The sequence below is a fragment of the Pipistrellus kuhlii genome, unplaced genomic scaffold (assembly GCF_014108245.1).
Source record: "Pipistrellus kuhlii isolate mPipKuh1 unplaced genomic scaffold, mPipKuh1.p scaffold_m20_p_5, whole genome shotgun sequence".
Taxonomy (NCBI): domain Eukaryota; kingdom Metazoa; phylum Chordata; class Mammalia; order Chiroptera; family Vespertilionidae; genus Pipistrellus; species Pipistrellus kuhlii.
In genome coordinates this window covers 1,767,439-1,788,618 of record NW_023425551.1, presented here as the reverse complement: position 1 = coordinate 1,788,618, position 21,180 = coordinate 1,767,439, and the positions used below count along the sequence as shown (strand labels likewise).

At 49.4% G+C, this 21,180-nt stretch overlaps 1 protein-coding gene across 8 annotated transcripts in view; it reads left to right on the top strand.

The window, feature by feature from the left end:
• Positions 1–833: 833 nt before the first annotated feature.
• ARID1B (AT-rich interaction domain 1B) overlaps positions 834–21,180 on the top strand; it is a 325,561-nt gene continuing 305,214 nt past the window's right edge. For 4 of the 8 annotated variants that reach the window (XM_045572643.1, XM_045572641.1, XM_045572639.1 and 1 more), the window contains exon 1: positions 834–1,360. In XM_045572643.1, coding sequence (XP_045428599.1) covers positions 965–1,360 — 396 coding nt within the window. In that variant the 5' untranslated portion in view covers positions 834–964. The remainder of the gene's footprint in view (positions 1,361–21,180) is intronic. The other 4 variants (XM_045572644.1, XM_045572642.1, XM_045572638.1 and 1 more) reach the window with 2 other exon arrangements.

The following is a 21,180-nucleotide window of genomic DNA, read 5'->3' as shown; positions in this document are numbered from 1 at the left end:
GGCACCCCCGGCGCCCCGAGCGCCGCCGCCCTCCGCCGCCGCCGCCGCGCCCTCCGCGCCGGGCCCGCGCTCCGCCATGGAGCCGGGGCTGCTCCCCAACCACAGCCCGCCAGCCGCGGGCGAGGCCCCCGCCGCGCCCCTCCCGCAGCCCCGCCACCACCGTGCCCACCGCCACCTCCATGCCCGCCGCCCGCCCCGCCGCCCCGCGCCGCCCCCCGCCAGCCCCGGCCCCGGCCCCGGCGGCGCGGCTCCGCCCGGCCCCGCCATGGAGCCGCCGCCGCAACATGGAGGCGCCAAGGACAGTGCCGCGGGCGGCCGCGCCGACCCGGGCCCGCCTCCGCCTCCGCCGGCCCCGCCGGGCGCCGAGCACGACGCGCCGCCCAAGATGGGGGAGCCGGCGGGCGGCCGCTGCGAGCCCGCGGGCCCGGGCGGCCCGGGCGCGCCGCCGCCGCCGCCGGGGCCGGGGCCGGCGGGGGGCGGCCCGGAGCCCGCTCAGTACTACGGCGGCGCCGGCCCCGCGAGCCGCGGCCGCGCCGGGCCCGGCTTTGATCAACATGGCGGACAACAAAGCGCCGCGCTGGGGGTGATGCGCGCCGCCCCGGCCGCCGCCGCCCCCGGCGGCACGGACCCCCTGCGCGGCGCCCTCGGAGGCCACCCCGGCGGCCAGTGCAACCATCATCCGGGCTACGGCCGGCCCGGCGCGGGCGGCGGCGGCGGCGGCGGCGGAGGAGGAGGAGGAGGAGGTGGAGGAGGAGGAGGAGGAGGAGGAGGAGGAGGCAACGCAGGAGGAGGAGGAGGAGGAGGAGGAGGAGGAGGAGCGGGAGCGGGAGCTGTGGCGGCGGCGGCCGCGGCGGCGGCAGCAGCAGCAGGCGGCGGCGGCGGCGGCTATGGGGGCCCGTCCTCGGGGCTCGGGGCGCTGAGCTCCCCCCGGCAGCAGCGGCAGCAGCAGGGCGGCGGCGGCGACATGATGATGGGCCCCGGCGGCGGCGGGGCCGCGAGCCTCAGCAAGGCGGCCGGCGGCGCGGCGGCGGCGGGGGGCTTCCAGCGCTTCGCCGGCCAGAACCAGCACCCGTCGGGGGCCACCCCGACCCTCAACCAGCTGCTCACCTCGCCCAGCCCCATGATGCGGAGCTACGGCGGCGGCTACCCCGACTACAGCGGCCCCGGCGCGCCGCCGCCGGCGCAGCCCCAGCCCCCGTCCCCGGCGGCGGCGGGCGGCCCGCAGGCGGCGGGCATGGGCTTGGGCAAGGACATGGGCGCCCCGTACGCCGCCGCCGGCCCGGCCTGGGCGGCCGCGCAACAAAGGAGCCACCCGGCCATGAGCCCCGGCGCCCCGGGCCCCGGCATGGGCAGACCGCAGGTGAGCGCGGCGCCGGGCCTGCTTCCGCCGCGGCCTCGCGCGCGCCCGGCCCTAGTTTCTTTCTTTCCGCGACTTTTCCGCGTCCCGGCGGGAGGCGGGGGCCGGCGCCCGGGCCGCTTTCGGGGGCGGGGGCCGGGGCCGGGGAGGGGGCGCGCGGCCCGGGGTCCGGGGGTCCGGGGTGCGGGGGCTGGCCGAGGCCGGCCCGGCGCGGACACGGCCGGCGCCGCGCTCCCCGCCGCCACCCCGCCCCGGGCCGGGCCGCGCGCCGCCGGGACTGCGCCGCCGGGTGGCCGCCGGGTGGGCGCCGGCGCGGGGACGGGGCCGGGGACGGGGACGGGCGGGCGGGCGGGCGGCTTTTGTAACGCCATCGGGCGGACCGGCCGGACCGCGGCCCCGGCCCCGGGTGGCGCCTCCCCGGGGGAAGGAGCGCGGCGCTCGGTCCCCGCGCCCCGCGCCGCGCGCCCCAAGGTGACGGGGCGCCGAGCTTTGTGGCCGCCGCGCGCCGTCCGCGGGCCGCCCGGCCGCCCGGAGACGCCCGGGGCGGGCTCGGGCGCGGACACACACCCGGTGAGCCCCGGGGCGGAGGGGGGCACCCTGGGGCCTATCGATCGCCTCGCACAGCCGCCGGGAAAGCCGGCCTCGGCGGCGGCGCCCGCGGAGTCACCTTCAGCGGACAGGGGCCAGGGGCCGCGCCGGGCGCGGGGAGCGCGTTCCGATCGGGGCCAGCGGACTGTGCGCAGCGGGGCCGGGCTCGGGCGGCGGGGAAAGGGCCCCGGGCCGGGTTTCTTGGGGTTCTCGTTCGTGTGCGGCCCCCGCCCCGCAGCGCGGGGGGAAGCGCCCTGCTGGCCGGCCGTGCCCGCTCGCAGGCCGGGCCGAGGCCGGCGCTCCGCGGCGGAGGTTTGGAATTTGAATTGTGGAGGTAAACTGGCTGTAATAGTCTCCAGACAGCTGCCTCCGAGTTGACATCTAATCTGCCATCTGATTGGCTCCCCTCTCACCATTGGGCATTTAGCTCTGCTGATGTAAATACAAGTGCGAGCCGCACCGTCCCCAGTCCCCGCCGCGGAGCAGAGCCGGCCCTGCCGCAGGCAGACCCGGGGCTGGGCGGCCGCGAAAGGCTCACATTGTTACGAATTTTTAATAAGGGGATCGAATACATAAGACAGGACGCTGGTGTCCAGCGTTGGGCATCTGTGACACTCAGATCTGTGACAGCCCTAACACACACGTTGTTGCCTGTGAAGATATGGCAGTTGAATAATTAAACCAAGGATTTTTTTTTTTTTACACCAATTTTTGGATTTGTTAAGCTTTTGTAAAAGTACCATTTCCAGAGCCTACTAGGAGAAGTATTTGAGTTATGTCCTCACATTTTAATGTAAATGGAAAGTTAGGCTATTATAAATTGCAAGTTTGTGTTACACAATATCTTTTAGTGAAATTTAGCATCATAGCAAGGTTAAAGTTATATTTTTAATAATTTACGTTTGTAACAGTTCTGCTTTGAGGTGTTTGTAGATGAGATGTTTTAGTTGGAATTGACATTATATTTATAAAACATGAAGTGGGAACAACATGATGTTTACTGGTAATTAGTTAAAAGGGAAAAGTGGACATTTTTGTGAAATACTAAAAGTTATTTCATATTCACTTATTTGGAGAAGATAGAAGTGCTCCAAAAACCTTTCTTTTCTCCCTTGATTATTTTGTGAGGTTGAGTAATGTGAGCCTTTTTGAACTGCTTACACAGTGAATTAGGGGAACTAGATTGCATGCACGTTGTGTTAGGTGTGTTTCTTCCAAATAATTTTTCATTCATAGGCCTTTTAATGTTAAGAAAGTTATTAGAGTTTTAGTCTATTACAAAGCAATAACAGTGGTTGTAATATATATTTTCACTCAGCTCATTTACTTAGGAAGTTGTATTTTAATAATAATCATATCTTAGAGGAGAGACTTGTCTGAGTGATTGAAAGACTGAATTTAACTGATCCTCATGGCCACTGCTTTCAAACCTATACTTAGTGGGGTTTTACTTTTAATTATAATATATTTTCCATTCTTGATAGAAAACTTGGCTACTTCAATTTTTATTTTTTGAATCGCACAGGTAAAAACAGAGAAACCTTATGAAAATCTACCTACGTAATTAACTTAGAAAAGATTTGCTTTGTCAGTTTGCTTTTAAAGGGACAGTTTCAAATTCACATCGTTTGTAGACTGGAAATAAAAGGATGAGAGAGGCAGATGCAAGTTCGTGCTGCTTTACAGTATCATCTCTTAATGGCACCAGTCATTTTAAGTATTTTGTTTTCTTGGAATGAGAGTGAATCCATTATGTCCTCAGTGTGACCCTTGGGAATAGCTTTTATTTTTGAGGGGGAGACAAATGACAGGCATGTGACCTAGATTCACAGATTTCTTTTAGGTGCCTTACCGTGTAACATGTGGAGTGTGTCTTCTTTATATTTTTGTTTCTGGAATGGTAGTATCACTTAGTGTTTGCCCTGGTAAATGACTAAGAAACAGTCATTTGTCCAAAACATTAAATTACTACATAACTATAGGTCATAAAATGCTATTAAATCACATTAAATGATGAAATTTTCTTGTGGCTTTTAACGCATTTAGTTTCGTTTTTGATTTTAGGAAACGGTTTATATTGGGTGGCAAATGTTTTTGTAATTAAGAACAAAGCATGCATATATTGTGGGAGGAAGCACGTTTTGAAAAGTGAAATAAGCCATTTTATGACACAGTTTTGGGTTTTTGTGAGAGAAAGTATTCAGATAGAGCAGTTTCAGGAGGAATATTGAGACTTGCTCATATAACTGAGATTTTATAATGTCTGCATGTATACTGAATTCCAGTAATGCTATTTTAACTTTAGTTTTATAGATTGTAACACAATATAATAAAAAAACCTTATCATTAAAAGGAAAGTGATTAGCTGGCCTGCAAAGCAGGAAGTTAAAGGCTGGTTCCTGATTACCTTAAAATTTGTATGATATGTTACAGCTAGCATAACCATCACTCCCCACTTCCCCTACCCCAGTGAAATCTTACCCTATCTGATATTTTAAATCTTGTAAAAAGAATTTGTGGCCTAGATTTCTGTATTTGCCGATGTATGGCTGGCTGGCTGCTCTGTCATCAGAAGATGTGGAATTAGCATCTGCGGTTCATAGAAAAGGCCTATTATGTAAGAAACAAAGAGAATATAATGAAAATACCTACACATTTTCTGTTTTCCTAGGTTCTATGGGATGAAATTACGCATAGCTTAAAATTGTTTTCGTTGGAGAGCCTGTTTTCTGTGGACTTACTTTTGACAGTTCTTTTTTTAATGGCAGCTACTCTTTTAAGAAGCTATCACTTAAATTTACATTCATATTAACACAAAATCAATAAGTGTATTCCAGGAGGAAGCAACATGGTCTTACCTTGCATCTATAATGAGGACCTTTAATGCCTCTTTTTTCTTTGGTTTGGTTTTTTATCTGTGTTTAGGAATGAATTTTTGGCAAGGCTTTATATAGTTGTTTCATTTTCCCAGTGTCATATGGTCTCAGGGGTGTGTATCTGACCCCAAGCAGCATGTATCTTCATTAGAAATGAGAATGCTGTTTTTACTTTGGTATAAAATAGCATTAATTCTGGTTTGAGAACTGCTTTTAAGAATATAAGACCATGTACAGGAAGACTATGAATATAAACTCATTTGGTAATTTATTAGGCACAGACATTTTTTAAAAGATAGGGGTAATAGAATGGGGCTGTGTTTTCAGTTCTGCTTCTTATTAATGGCCTGTATTACTTTGTAATTTGGGGCAAGGTGTATCTAACAAAATGACTTTTGATCTAATGGGAACTTACTTATTTCTCTAGGATAAATACCGGCATGACAGGCAAACTGAAAAGATGATTATTTCATTTATTTAACCCTGTCCTCTCCCAGAGTGAAAGTGGTTCGATTTAACGTTTGTTGGGGCCTCTGCCATTTTGCTACTTTTTTGAAGACTGATTTGGAGATATCGGTTTCAGATGTATTAGTGTGGGAAACTGTGTTAGCTTTTGCTCAGTGTCCTAAATATAGAGGCTCTTCTCACCATCCTAGACTGACACGGTTCTGTGTGCTCTGATCCATGTTTGCGGAAAAGGAACTAATATTTCACTTGTGTCGCTCTCATTTTGGGCTGTGTGTAGATTTGTAAATTTGAGGCTTATATTTATGCTTGAAAGAACTGTCGTGTGTTACTGAAAGCAGTGGATTTATGAAGGCGCAAAATGAATATTAAACTCATTCCGTTAATTGTTTTTGCAGTATTTAGGTTTTGAAAATGGCTGTTAGAAAATTTTTATGACATTTTAAAATGCTGTTTGTACTTCAGGGGCCACATCCAGGTCCTAGGCCTCTTTGGGATTGGGTGGTTTTTGGTAGCCTGCCTTTTGAGAGGGTGTCCTTCCTTCACCAGCAGGCCTGTGCAGGTTCTCGGTGGGTATGCAAAGTGGAGCCACACACTGGCTGCGCGTGCCTGCTTGATGCTGAGTAGGCCCCAGCCCTCGCTCCCTGTGGTGTGGGAAACCCACCCACCAGGATAGATATGTATTTATGTGACATAAATGCACATCTGTTTATTCAGAGTTGCTTTTTCCAGTTCGGAGGCTATTTATACAAGTCTAAGTGGCCCTCTTTGGTTTGAGTGATTGAAGGAATTAATTTTGATCTAAAAACCCAGTAATACTTTAGTGACTTGTTCTTTTAGAAATTTGATGGGGGGGAAAAAAGACTTAGGTACCATTGCCTTGATATCATTAAATATTCACTTATATTGCTTTATGCTAACATCAGAATGCAGGGAATCACTGAAATATGTACATGTATTAAGTAGTTTTAACACTTCACATCAATTGAATAAATGAGTGAATTTATTTATCAAAGTAAAATATATGTTTCCACAGTAAGTTTTCAGTAAACATGTACTATTTTCAAAATCTAACTAGGAGTAATTCTAAGAAAACTAATTCCTTAGATTTATTTATTTGAATAAGATCCAACAGGCACTTTTCAAACCCACTTCTGAGTGGATCAGTGCCATGAATATTAGAAGGCTGCTGAGTTTGACAGATGAACTAGGGATTCTCATTTGTTTCTTGAGCTATTGATTGCGAGGAAAGAGCCTAGCACCCTAAAATCTTCAGCCTGTCTGCTTTACCGGGGTGGGTGGCAGCGGCATCTGTGCATCAGCCGCAGCAGCCAGGCCTCCTGAGTTGAACAGGGCGGCTTCTGCTAGCCACCACCTCTGTGCCTGCGCTTCTCCAAGTCTGCAGTGGCCTGGAAAGAGGGAGCTGGGAGCCACCCCGAGGTCATTCCTTGTTCGGTGACTCTGGAAGGGAAGCCATGCATGATGAAATCAGAAGGAAATCCTAGACCACATTAGAAAAAGTGGGCAGGGATGCCCTGGCTGGTTTGGCTCAGTGGATAGAGTGTTGGCCTGTGGACTGAAGGCTCCCAGGTTCGATTCCGGTCAAGGGCATGTACCTTGGGTGCAGGCACATCCCCAGTTGGGGGGTGTTCAGGAGGCAGCTGATCGCTGTTTTCATCGACGTTTCTAATTCCCTCTCCCTCTCCCTTCCTCTCTATAAAAAAACACACACAAAATATGTTAAAAGGGGGGGGGGATGGTACAAAATTACATTCATGTATTTTTTTATTGTATTAATATATACACAACAAAATTCACCATTTTGATTATTTTTAGGTGTACAATTCAGTGGCATTAAGTATATTTGCATTGTTTTGAAGGCATCACTCCATTTCCAGAACTTTTTCATCTTCCCAGATTAAGATAAAAAATTATTATTTTTTCTTCATGTCCAATTTTAAAGCTGTTAGTTATTGCCCGGGCAGCGTGGCTCAGTGGTTGAGCGTCAACCCATGAACTTGGGGGCGGGGGGGGGAGTCATGGTTCTGTTCCTGGTCAGGGCAGAGGCCCAGGTTGCTGGCTCAATCCCCAGTGTGGGGCGTGCAGGAGGCAGCTGATCAATCATTCTCTCTCATCATCATTGATGTTTCTATCTCTCTCTCCCTTCATCTCTGAATTCAATAATAAAAAATAAAATAATAAACCCTGTTAGTTATTAATGTGGATTGTAAGTAAGCAAAATAATCTTATTTTTATAACTATTAATCTTGACACTTCATAGTTTGTTAGTAAATTCTCCCTCAGATGCTCCTTAGGAATGTTAATGGGGGTTTTTGTTTGTTTTTAGCCTGTTACTTCCTTCTAATTCCAGCATTGGGGTAATTAACCCAGATTTTGCCTTTTTGGGAATGTTTGTTGTGTAGGTTAGTATCCTCATTGTCAAGTTATGTCATTAAAAGTTTGTTGATAGAAACCTGGGACTTTGTTAGGTAATAGGGAATGGAAATGAACTGTTACCAGGATCATTTTCCCCTTACTTATCTCTCCCATCTTTTGCATTTTTAGCCTGTTTTTAAACTTACTGGTTTTATCTCCTGCTATTACTGAAAGCCATTTACAATGATAATTGTTTTCTATTTGTGTTTTAAGTCCTGGGGCATCCCCCCTCCCCCACCCTAGAGCAGACGACACGTCCACGTGGTGCTGTGTCCATGGCCACGCTCCTCAGCCCCAGATCCGTGCTTCCCCCTCATGTTTTTAATTTCTAGTTCTCTGTAAAACTGCAGAAATTCTTGGTATGTGGAAACATTCCTAAATTAAGAGGATCGGCCTTTTGATTATGTTTTAGAAGCGGCTGCAAAGGGATGCTGCTTAGATTCTGAGGAATCTCTCCTGTGAACAGGCTTTCTGTGTGAAGTGTAGGAGTTGTCTTTCGGCTGCTCTTGGTGCTGGCGTGGAGTTGCATCTTTCCGTGATCGGTTATGTCTCAGCCCGGGCCCCTCAGAGGGCACAGAGGAGATCAGCTGTGATGTGAGTGCTGGTGTTGGGCAGCAACAAGGACTTCCTAAGGTGTAAACGTCCAGTATTTGTGTGTGCTGCGAGGTGCATGTTAGGTAAATATCTACTCCAGATGATCGATTGGCAAATATTTATCGAGCACCCATTTTCTTAGCCTTTGGGCCAGACACAGCTGGTAGCTAGGGCGCCGGGACCACAGCTGCTCTGGTCACAGTTCAGGCAGAGCGCCTGTGTCCACTGTACCTGGGCAAGGCGGGCTGGCCTCACTGGCTTAGTTACACACCGTGCAGACAGCAGCCATGTGGGCAGCAGGCCGTTGGCCTGTGGTTTTTTTGGGGGGTGGGGGGGGAGAGGATTTTGGCAAAACAAATCATTGCAGATTGTTGTGATATAGCTGATCTGAGTGAGTGACTCTTCCATTTCTACCAGTCAATGACTGGCTTTATGCCAGGGCAAAATATAGATCCACTACAGAGAGTAATAACTAAAAAAAAGGACAATGTAATCACTGTGGAATTTATATAGCACGGTCACTTTTCTTTATCTCTGCTTTCTACATGATGTGGGCTCTTGGAAAAACAGGTAAAACAGCCTGCTCAGATCTAGGAAGACGCTTAGGTCGCTGAGTGCTGCTGTGACTGTAGTGACGGGTGCTGCTGAGGAGCGGGACCTCGCCCTGCTCCTGGGCCTGGGACAGCCTCTCCGGAGGCAGGCGCTGAGGGCCGCGGAGGCTGCTCAGCGTTCTGAGCATCTCCCTTAGCATCTCCTTTCGTTCTCAGATGAGCGTCTCAGAAGCTACAGTGCTAACCACTTCACAGCCTTATTTTGAAAGGATTGCTAAAATGATAAAATTTGTCTAGAGTCCAGGCGTCTTCAAACTACGGCCCGCAGGCCACATGCGGCCCGCAGAGGAGTCTGATCCGGCCCGCCAGGTTTTTTGGGCAGTGAGCGCAGCCGAGGTGTTACAGTAGGAATTAGTAGTTCATATAGTCCGGCCCTCCAGCTCTCTGAGGGACCGTGATCTGGCCCCCACTTTAAAAAGTTTGAGGACCCCTGGTAGACCATATATCTATCCAGGGTGAGGCAAAAGTAGGTTTACAGTTATGAGTATCAAAGCAAGTTTATTATTATGTTATTTTCCATGTGAACAATTCTAAACCTGCTTTTGCCCACTTGTATATTATCAAACTACAAACCCTTTTTAATATCCTTTAAATTTTGTGCTTCCAGTTTGTATTTTTTATGATAAATTCACTTTACCCACTGAATTATAAATGACCTTGGAAATATAAATATAAAACATTGCTACTGTACTGCTGAGCAAGTGCCTTTCTGAAGAAGCGTACGTATTGCTGAGGAGACTGGTATGTTTGTTGTGTATTAATTCATCCTGTCGTGAGGAGTGATGAGAGAACACCGATACGTTGCAAGGCCTCTGATGTGAACGAAAGGCCATGGGCTTGGAGTGGGCCATGGGCCTGGAGGGAGCTCCCCTTTTCTCTGGGACGGCGGGAGCTCCGTTCCCGGTCTGGAGTGCTGCCTGCGGGCAGGGTTACCTTGGAGGCCCTTGCTGTAAATCCCGTGGCACCTGTAGCACCTCTTCTTCCTCACCGTCCTTCCCATTGGGTAGTGAGGGGTCCCGGGTTCTGTTCTCGCCTGGCCCTGCCCCACTGCGGGTGTGGCGGGAGACAGGTGACCCCTGGTCCCTCCAGCTGCACGATCCTGGGTGATCTTGAGTTTAAGAAATAGTGCCTAACCAGCTGTGCACCACCGGACAGCTTATTAAACGGCACCAGCTCCCAGCTCTGCTCAGTGACCAGAAGCTGAGACTGAATTCCACTGTCATTTCCCTCGCAAAGTGTGGTTTTGTGCTGGATGGGACTCTGGTAAACAGTTCCATGAGTTGATTTGGTTTACCAATAGAGACTATGGTGATTCCATTGGCACACAATGTTGCCTCATTTACTATTCCAGCCTTAATATCAATTAGTAAATCCTGTTCTCTGGCCAAGAATCATTCCTTCCTTATACTCCTTAGACCTTCGCACTTTCATGATCTGCAAAAATGACTGGCTTTTTACGGGAAGTACTTTCTGCAAAGGAACCAAGTTCTCAAAATTTGAAACTAGGCTTTTTTGGGATTCTGGGTGGTGGACGTGAGCTCTCCCATTAGTTGCTTCTGTGTCTGCTTCACTTCACTGGATGTAAGATTCAGATTTGGGCCTTAGCCAGAGTGCAGTTTACTAGGGCTGCTCCCCAATAGTCAATCAGGGAACGTCACTTCTGCGAATGCCCGGGGCCTGCCTCACGTCTGCAGAGAACAGCCTTTCTTTTTAATTTTTTATGCTGAGATTTATAGAAGTATCAGGCACCAAATTCAATTCTATTATGAACAAATACTTACTGAGCACCACCTGGAGCTTAAGATACAAAGAGTAAATATCTCACATGACCCATAATTTCCCCTGGTGAATTATCATAGACTCCTGGTTTTTAACTAAGTGGAAATGAAAATGAATGGCTACATCATCGTTCCGCGGCTCTGTGCAGAGACGGTGTCCCTCACAGTGCGACATCTAAGAACTCTTGAAGAGTGGTAAATGATGGCCCACGCGGAACATTTCCTGGTCAGTGTCAGTTTCCAGGCATCTGTCCTGTCCGTGTTTCCCTATGTGATGTGGAAGGCCAGTGCCCCTGGAGCTTGTTCCTAGGTGCTGTGACATTGATGAGAAAGTGGTCTGTATTTGGGCTTTGTTTTCCTGCTAAAACGTGACTTAGAGTGTCGTTAGCATGGCGGAATTAAAGTTCAGTTCACTTGGCTGGACTGAACAGTTCTGTGTCCGGGCTGTGGGACTCAGGCCTGTGGCATCGCCTGAGAGCTGGGCACACAGATGTCCGCGGGAGCCCGCCCTGGTGGTGATGGCACCTCGGCGACGAGGGCCTGGACCTTGAGGACTTGGTAACGCAGTGACTAAGGACTAGAGACCGTACTACACAATTCAGCATAAAGTGTGAGCGGAGTTTGATTTTAGAGGGTCACCTCCCAGAGGCTAGGTTTGGGCGGGGCGGGGAGGGCGAGAGGTTAGGAGTCAGAAATCTGTTTGCTCATGAGCTCCAGTCACCTGAGACCTGGCTGATGGGCTGCCCACCAGGCGGAGAGGGGTGGGGACTGCAGCTGGGCGAGGCCCCGGTGAAAGGCTAGAACCTGTGTGATCTGGGGCCTGTCTGTAGTTCCCTAACTTCTAAAGGGCCTGAAGGAGCACTGGATTGCTACAGCTGTGAGGAGTGGACTTTATAAAGTCCTGATAGGACGTTGTCATACACAACAAAGGACTACTTTCTCAGGAACCAGGAATTAAAATGAGCTGGGTGTGGTTCTGTATTAGTCTCTCTTCTCAGAACAAGTATGTTAATACTTGAAGCTTATTTCTAATCTAGATGGTTCAGTTTTTAATTGCCCAATATGCCTTTACCTCGTGAGTATGTAGGAATAGAGTACATTATAGAGAGCTGATCACATCTCTGAAATGTCTTCTGTAATGGCCCAGTTGTTTTAGTCATGTTTTTAACTGGTAAGGAACTATTCAGATCAATAATTGGAACACCGAATTCACAACTATGACCAAACATCAAGGGCCCTTGGTGTAGGGACACAGCAGCAGGTAAAAAGCTATCCTGAGGTGTTCACACATTGCTCATGTTTATCATAGAGGAATGTTCTTAGATTACTGAGTGGCTATTAGTGATTAAAGTAAATCGAGTAGTTTGTGGGGTATTTGTATTTTACTTACCATTTCATTTAATTAGAAATATGGGTTGAGCCAAAACCGGTTTGGCTCAGTGGATAGAGCATCGGCCTGCGGACTGAAAGGTCCCGGGTTCGATTCCGGTCAAGGACGTGTATCTTGGTTGCGGGCACATCCCCAGTAGGGGTTGTGCAGGAGGCAGCTGGTCGATGTTTCTCTCTCATCAATGTTTCTAGCTCTCTATCCCTCTCCCTTCCTCTCTATAAAAAATCAATAAAATATATATTATAAAAAAAAAGAAAAGAAATATGGGTTGAGTAACTCTGGCCTCATAAGCAATCTAAATTGTGAGCTGGAAGAGATTGGTGGTACAATTTTCCAGTTTTAAAGTGGATCTTTTGCTTCTAATTATTTTTCATACATTAAACAAGTAGTTTATTATTGAAAGCTAACAGCTGTTAAAAGTTGTAGTTACATTGGTTATGATTTTGCTGGGTTTAAAAAGCTTCTCTCCCCTCCCTCCCGTCCAGCATTTCCATTTCCTTTGGTCAGGGAGGGAAAGCAGCAGAGCTGTGCTTTGTCCCATGGTGTCCTCACCTGGTCCATTGTGTGGGCAGGAACGTGTCCTTCCTTCTCCATGTGAGAAGCTGGAGTGCTTCACAGCAGCTTTACTGGAATCTATATAATTACTTAGTGGAAATAGGACGCAAAAAGCAGTTTTGTGTTTTGTCTTTTATTGTGCATTAAGTTCCTGTAATTTTCCATATTGTCATAATAATAATGAGGAGAGAGATTGGAATGGAGGAAGAAGATAAATTTTATTTAAGACAGTTATTTGTATTTGGATAACTTTAAGAGAATGTTGCTCTTTAGTCTAAATACCCTTTCCTGGTGGAAGCAGTTTTTGGTTCTTCGAAAAACTAATACAACAAAGTTGTAATCAGCCCTTAAGAATCTGAATAGGCAGGTCACAGACTGGGTGGACGTAATTGCAGTATGTATATTTTACAAAGCACTTGCATACAGAATATACAGGAACACCAACTAACCCAAAATAAGCAGAACCACCCAGTGTTTTAAGCATGCCAAGGACTTAGATATTTCACAAAAGCAGATACATGAATGGAGAAATAGCACAGGAAAAGACACACAGCATCAGAGTGATGGCAGTCAGAGCCTCAGTGAGAGACCTCTGCAGCTGCTGGGCCGGCTTAATAAACAGGACCCACGGCGAATGGAGGTAGCAGGTGAGCACATGAGAAAAGGGACCTCTCGTGTTGCTGGTGAGCCAGTCTGGAGGCCCGTTTGATTGTTCCTTCTGCAGTTAAACATGTATCTATTCATTGATTCTGCAAAACCCATTCAGAGGAGTTTACGAAAGAGAAATAGAAACATTTCATTAAAAGACTCACAAGAATCTTCTCAGCATTATATTTATAACCCAAGTGTGGCAGTAACCCTAATGACCATCAATTAAAATATGGATAAACAACAACAAGAAAAAGAAGTTGTAATCAGATGTTTAGATAGTTGAGCCAACTGGCTGTCAGTATGTTGAAGTTGTGTTCTGCGTGTATCTAGAAGTTCCATACAAATGCATTTCAGGAGGAGGGAGGGGTACCAGCATGGCCAGACTGGAAAAGCAGAAATCTGGATTTGATTTGCATGTCTTTCAGGGACTGGCAGAGTTTCACACATGAAATACACTGGGTAGTGTGCGGGGCATCACATGATCAAAATATTTTTCCCCTTGCTGCTGCCAGAAGCTATCTATGGCTTTTCAACAATCTTACTTGTTGGGCATCATGCCAAGATGTTTAAGACAACCCCTTACGTGAGCTGCTCCATTCTTAACCTCCCGACTGAAGTGCCGTGACCTTCACATATGCAGATTAGCCATGTGCTCTGTGAATTGAAACTTGCTGCCTCAGGAAGAAAGGGTTTTTCTTTTTACTCCTCTGGGAACTTGACAGCCATTCATCCCTGACCTGGGCAGAGGTAATGCAAGGAAATTGGATTCACATGGCACGCGGACAGATAGCGCAGGGAGGCGGCACGCTCTGCCTGGTCGGGGATGGGGATTCTGCGGGTGGATAATGTGCTGACGGGGAGAAGCTGAAAAAGACGGAGAGGGAGAAATGGAGGAGTTCTGGAACAATGCCTGTTAAAGAGGAAGCTTGTTATGGGCATTCCCAATTAGCTGTGACTCCACTCCTTTTCTTTTCTAACCTAAGTTTTTGAAATCATTTTTGAATTTTATTTCTTAATACTACTTGATAACGAAGTGATTTTAATATTGTGGGCAAGCTGGGCTGACGTAGGTTTATTCAGAAGCAGAAGTCATTAGAAGCTTGGGGAGATGAATGTGACCACCGGGGCCTGGGAGAGGCATGGTTCTGGTCTTTCCCTGTGCAGTCTGAACGAACCGGCTTTTAAGAGAGCTGTACTCAGGTGTGCGTGCCGTCTTTCGTGGTTCCATAGTGACTCATAAAAGTAATGAACGAATAGTGGGTGTTTGGGTTTTTATTAGACAAAACCAGTTTCAAAGAATGTTTATCTTTGTTAGTAAACATACTTGAAATTAAAGTAATATTCAATGTAAATAATAGACATGGCACTTGATCAGATGGAAATGACGGCGTTCAGAAGGAAATTCTCCTCACCCAGAAGAATGGGTCTGAAGTGGTGCTCTAACTGGTTTCTTAGCAAAGGGAGGGCATAGGGAGGGCCGGCCGGTGGAAATGGATGAGTGCTTTTGTGTGCTTTCAGAGCGGGGCCTTTCCCGTGCACCCCAGGACTGGTGAAATACTGTGGGGCAGAGCGTCAGGCACGGGCTCTGGGGAGGGACTGGAGGTAGCTGGCTCTTTCTTCAGGGTACAAAAGAGGAATGTGTGTAATGGATACAGGAAGCAACATTACCCCTTGGCTTGAGGGGCACTTGCTTCTTTTCCACAGGAGGGCGAATAACGGCAGCGGGGAAGTATTTGATCATGATTAGGAGAACGCATGGGCTTCCAGATTTCTGTGCACAGGACAGCCATAAGGAGTAATAGTGTAGGGATGGAGGACTGATACTTTACCCGCATCTGTTTGTGCAGTTGGGAGGATGGAGCAGCAAGTTGGCCCCAGAATGAAGTTAATGCAAGGGGGGAGGCGAGGGGTGTGGCCACAGCTGAGAAGACAGTGATTCTGCATTAGGAGGAGGAGCAAACGTCAAGTCCAGTCCCAGTGGAGAAGTGCTGAGGAGCCACTGGTGCAGATGAGGCAGGACAATGTCAAGGTGGCAGTGAGCCAGCAGCAGACGGAGTGACTTGCTTTAAAGGGTGGCCTCTAGAAGACGTGTGGGACTGCAGGAGATTGGCCTTTCATTCTAGCAGGTATGATCGGCACAGTTCCTATGCTTCCTTCCCCTTCTTGGCCCCTCAAACAGAGAAATGCAGGTGCAGAGGGAGATTTTTAGAAGATCCTCAATTATTGTGATACTAGAGGCCTGGTGCACGGAAATTGGTGTGCTCGGGAGGGGGATCCTTCGGTCTGTGCCCTCTCACAGTCTGGAGCCCTGCGATTGATCACCTTGCAGAGGGAGGCCCCGCCCACACTGCCAGCCAGGTAGCCTGGGGCCTCCCTCTTTGGGGTGATAATGGGGCAATGGCGAGGCCCCCCAACCAATCACATCACACCTGCCTTGGTGGTGGCAATCAGTGCTGGGTCGCCCATGGCATTTGCGACCCAGGAGGGACCTAGAGGTCAGCAGTTCAGCCCACTCGCCTGTCCCCGTCCACCTCCACCTGAGCCTGCTGACTGTGCAGCCTGGCGTTCGGTCATCTGTTCGGTTGTGCGTTCAGTCGTTTTGAGTGTATGGACCCTGGCTCTTTATATATTAGGATAATAAAAGCAAGAACAGTGATAATAGCTCCATCATTGAATATCTATGTTTGCCGGGCACATTGCATGAATTTCTTTTAAGGGTGTATCATTACTTTTTAAAATTAATTCACTAATTGCATCTTTATTGAGGTGACATCGGTTAATAACATTAAATACATTTCAGGTAGACAACATTATGCGTTTGATATCTGTATACTCTGCTGTGTGCTCAGCACCATCTGTTACCATACATGTTTGACCCCTTTACCCATTTTGCCCTCCCATGTTCCCTTCCCCTCTGGTAACCACTGTTCTGATGTCTGCATCTATGAGTTTTGTTTCTTACCTTTTTGTTTTATATTCCACATATGAATGAAGTCATCTAGTGTTTGTCCTCTTCTGTATGACTTATTTAACTTAGCATAGTACCCTCAGACCATCTACAGTGGTGCCTCACACAACGAACTTAATTCGTTCCAGGAGCAAGTTTGTTATGCGAAAAGTTCGTTATGTGAAACGCTTTTTCCCATAACAATGCATGTTAAAAAAATAATTCGTTCTGTAGCATAAAATATGCTAAGATGACATAAAAAAAGATAAATTTTTTGTTATTTTTATTTAGATACATCTAAAAACATAATTTTTTTTAAAAAAACACACACATTTTTTTAATTTTAAGACAGACTAAGTAGAGTCTACCGAATCTTGCACATCTTCATCCATTTTCTGCTTTTTGGCCGATGGTTTCATGAAAAACCTGTCCGAAGTCGTTTGTTTTTCTCTTTTCTCCAACATCTGCCGGAAATAACGGACAAGAGTATCGGAGTAAAGATCGTTGATCCTGTTTGCTTCAGCTGAATCCGGATAGTGGGCATTGGTAAACTCCTGAACTGCTTTCCATTTGACCAGGATGTTCTTGATGTCAGCAGTTGGGATTGGTTGATTGTTTGATTGTTGCTCCTCGTTATCAGATGACACTTCCCTTTGAGCATTGTCCTGTTGCTGGACCAGAAGTGCTTGGAGCTCTTCAGTTGTCAGCTCTTCTTCGTGTTCCTCAATAAGCTCCTCTACATCCTCTTCCACCTCTAATTCCAACCTTTGGGCCACTGTGATGATGTCCTTCACCACTTCTGTGTCATCAACTACTGCTTCTTCCTGGGTCCACGAAGGCACAAGCATCTTCCAAGCAGAAATGAGGGTCCTTTGTGACACTTCTTCCCAGGCCTTCTGTATAAGTCGTATTGCCATAAGGACATCAAATTTCTCCTTCCAAAACTTTCGGACAGTCATATTGTCTCCACCAAACTCGCATTCTTCAAACACCTTATTAAAGAGGGCTCTAGTGTAGAGTTTTTTAAAGTTCGCAATAACTTGCTGATCCATTGGCTGAAGAATGGATGTGGTGTTTGGTGGAAGCTCAGGCGAAGCAGTCGTGGAAGCTCGGGCAAAGCGGTCGTGGAAGCTCGGGCAAAGTGGTCGTGGAAGCTCGGGCAAAGCGGTCGTGGAAGCTCGGGCGACTTCGTTGTGTGAAACGAAGTTCGTTGTATGAATCATGAAAGGAAGTTCGTTGTGTGCAGCGTTCGCTGTGCGAGGCGTTCTTTATGCGAGGCACCACTGTATGTTGTTGCCAATGGCGATATGGCGTCTTTTTATGGCTGAGTAGTATTCCATTGCATGAACACATCTTTATATGTTCTTTCATCGATGGACACTAAGCCGTGTCCATGTCTTGGCTGTTGTAAATAGTGCTGCAGTGACCATGGTCACATGTGTCTTTTTGAGTTAGCGTTTTCATCGTCTTCAAAATCTGTGTTCCCAGGGCATGAAGGTGGCTTTTGGGTTTTCTGATAGTGTCACTGAACAGTAATTTATATCTGCCTGCGCGGGGAAACTGCCCCACAGCCTGGGCCATCGGTTTGAGCTGAGTCATGAAGGGAGGCTGTGAACGAGGCTGCTGTTTAGAGAGGAACATAGATTCTCTTTAGTCGGGTTAGGAAGTGTGGCTGAGACCGAAGGGATGGGCTGGAGAGGCGAAGGACCGACCTCCACAGCAGTGTCCACCGCACATAGTATGTGTGTGCCTCATAATAGCTTTGGATGAGAAAATGGACACTGGCCAGTGTCTTAAGGTCACTGGTGTGATAAGTCCAAGGAAGCATGAAGAGAATAGGGAAGGGAAGACAGGTGACAGTTGGGGATCAGAAGGTTGGAGAGAAGGGAGTATACAAGGAGCTGCAAGAGCGAATTTCAGAGTAAGAAACAGACAAAATAAAATGTAATGGTCATTGTGTGCCCGGAGTGAATGTGGTGGTGAAAGTTGTAAGACAGCCTCACAAATTAGCATATCTTAAAATAACCAAGATGTTAAGTGCATAGTTAAAAGAAGAAATGTAAGGCAGAAAAGTCCTCCAATCTGGCAAGGCCATCTCGGGGTGTATTGTCATGTTGTTTGTTTTTGCTGTTGCATAGGGCCATTCTGGGCCTGGTGCAGTGCTGTTGGAAGACAGGAAAAGCACGGGAGCCCTGGACCCAGTCAGAGGCTGCGTGTTGCTTTGTTGCTTACTTACCTGAAGAATGTGTAGGCTGGCCAGACTGAGGGGTGTTGGGATGGTCCCAAGACCCTTTTAGACTTCTTATTCCTCATTATGTCTAAAGGTCAGGCACAATACTGGGAGATTTCCCTTTTATGCCCCTAACTATCCCTCTGTTAAAATTTGTCCATAGAACCAAATCTCACAGCTCAAGAAAATCAGCCTTAATCATAACCTTGTCGTAGATAAGCGATGCGAGTTACATTCCACTTCCCCAGTCCTGCCGAGTGTGAGCAGGAGGCACGCGCAGTAGCCAAGACTGGCCAGGTCTGGTTCCTGGGTTTTCCACTTGTGTTTTCTTTACCTCCTGCTCGCTCCTAAATTTGAGGCCGAGAATATTTCCAAGTGACTTTAGCTCCATAATGCTTTTTTTAGCTTGGAATTAAATGAAGGCTTTCCTCTCTCATTTCCTATTTAATAAAAATAACCTGAATTTGCTTTATTACTTATAATAACATATCACTGCTAGAGTAATCATGGATTTATAGTTTGTGAAGTTAATGCTGACTACACCTAACCCATTCCAAGCAAATGAATGAACTCTGTTTGTAAGAATGTGCAGGAAGCCGAAACCGGTTTGGCTCAGTGGATAGAGCGTTGGTCTGTGGACTGATAGGTCCCAGGTTCGATTCCGGACAAGGGCATGTACCTGGGTTGCAGGCACATCCCCAATAGGGGGTGTGCAAGAGGCAGCTGATCGATGTTTCTATATAGCTTTCTATCCCTCTCTCTTCCTCTCTGTAAAAACTCAATAAAATATTAAAAGAAAAAAAAAAAGAATGCGCAGGAAGCAAAACAAAACACAACTGGCAACCTGTTTTTGTTGTTGTTGTTTTTTTTAACAGACTGTTGCCCTGTGTCACAAGAATTCTTTTCTCTGAGACCGGACCTTTACTTGTGTTGGTTCTTTAAACTTCTGACGGGAATGGGAGTCTTTGGTGGCTTAGCAGCCACATTTTTATTTCGCTCCGCGTGATCAAAGGTCTCATTTGCCTGGAAAGCTAGCGGCTGTGTCCCTGTGCTCCTTCGTTCAGAGGATTGCTCAGCAGAGCGCCCTTCGCCCAGTGCGGTGTTCGCAGCAGTGCGGTCTGAGCCCTCCGAGAGCCCAGGCCCGGCGCCATGCTCTGGCCGCGGCTCGTGGAGAAGCAGGAAGCCGCCCCTTTCCCAGACGGCGGTACTGGCTTTCCGGGGTGACGCTCCTCGCCGTGTTGTGTAAGCAGGCGGGAGCTAGCCTGTGGTCAGCGATGAGGCGAGGCCTCGGAGGAGCAGCCGGTGCTGCCGACACAGGGCGAAGCCGGCTGTGTGGCCGCGCCGTGACCTCCCGCGTGGGCATCGCGGAGGAGCGCCGGCCGCCGGGCCTGTGAGCCCGGACTCCACGCGGGGAAACTGAGCGCGGGAAAGGGGCCTGTCCCCGAAGCCCCGGGGAGAGGAGGGGGAGGCCTGAGTGGATGGCAGGTGCTGAGCTTTGTGCATGTGCCTGACTCACCGGAGAAGGAGCCGTGGGACCGCTCGGCACCTCCGTGTGCAGATAGAAGGAGGAAGCGCAGCCCCACGTCCCTCAGGCTCACCGTTCGGGGAGGTTTGATCCAAAGACAGCAGCCCCGTCCCCGGGGGAAGTGCCGTTATGGGATGGACAGCCAGGGGATGGAAGGGATGGACACTCACGGGTCGCTTTGTAGTGATGAGGCGGAAGGTGAACACGTAGTCAAACCGGCATGCGGAGGACCTGCGCCGTGGTTTCTCCGGGCGGACAGAAGGCTCGGCCTGGGCCTGTCCCTGTCCCAGGTCCGCGGGCACAGCCGTCACTGTCCATGGCTGCGCACGTGGTGGGGAGCCCCTGCGCCGGGGCGGGGTTTGAATCCCAACTCACGTGACCTGCCCCTCACTCCTGATTGGAGCGCAGGCGCACAGTCTTGCGTGATTGGCTAATTTGAAGGGAGGGGCTGGCCTTTGCAGTTTCAAGATGGCGGCCCCCAGGGAGCTTTCGGTCACGCAGTCCAGCATGGCTGCCTGCGCTGCTGTTTGACAGGGGAGATGGCCAGTTCCTTCTCCCGCTGTGCCCCAGGGCCTGGTGCGGGGCCGGCCGCAGGTCTGAGTGCTGGTCCCTCCCTAGCCCAAGGGCGGGGCGGGCCTAGGCCCTGGGGCGGCGTGCGGGCCGAGTCCAATGAGGCGCGTTCCCTCCGGAGCCGGCTGCCCTTGCCCTCCGTGCGGGCCGGTCGGAGGGCTGAGGGCTGGGGCTGAGGGAGGAGGGAGGTTACGTGCGGACGCACAGACGCTGGGTCTGTGACAGCGGACCACCGTGTGCGTGGCCCTCCGATGCCCCTGCCAACGTGGCCAGCGTGAAGCAGCCGGGCCGGGGCCCAGGGAGGCGGCATGGCCGCCCGGAGAGGCTGCTCAGCGGGGATGGTCGTGGTTAGGAATCCGCTTCGGTTATTGCCGTTCGGTGTTGATCACCTTAGGCCACGGCTGTGGTCAGCAGGAGCAGGTCCTTCTCGTGGTCCTCGGACCCCGGCCTGGCAGCGGGCACGGGATTGGCCACCGGGAACTTGGCAGTTCTCACAGCTGCTTTACGTGCACGAGGTCTTCTTTGATGCTAAAATCGTTCCTTTAACACAGGCATGTGTTTGCTGCCGTGTAATTATAATGAAATCATTCTTCAAATTGCAATTCGC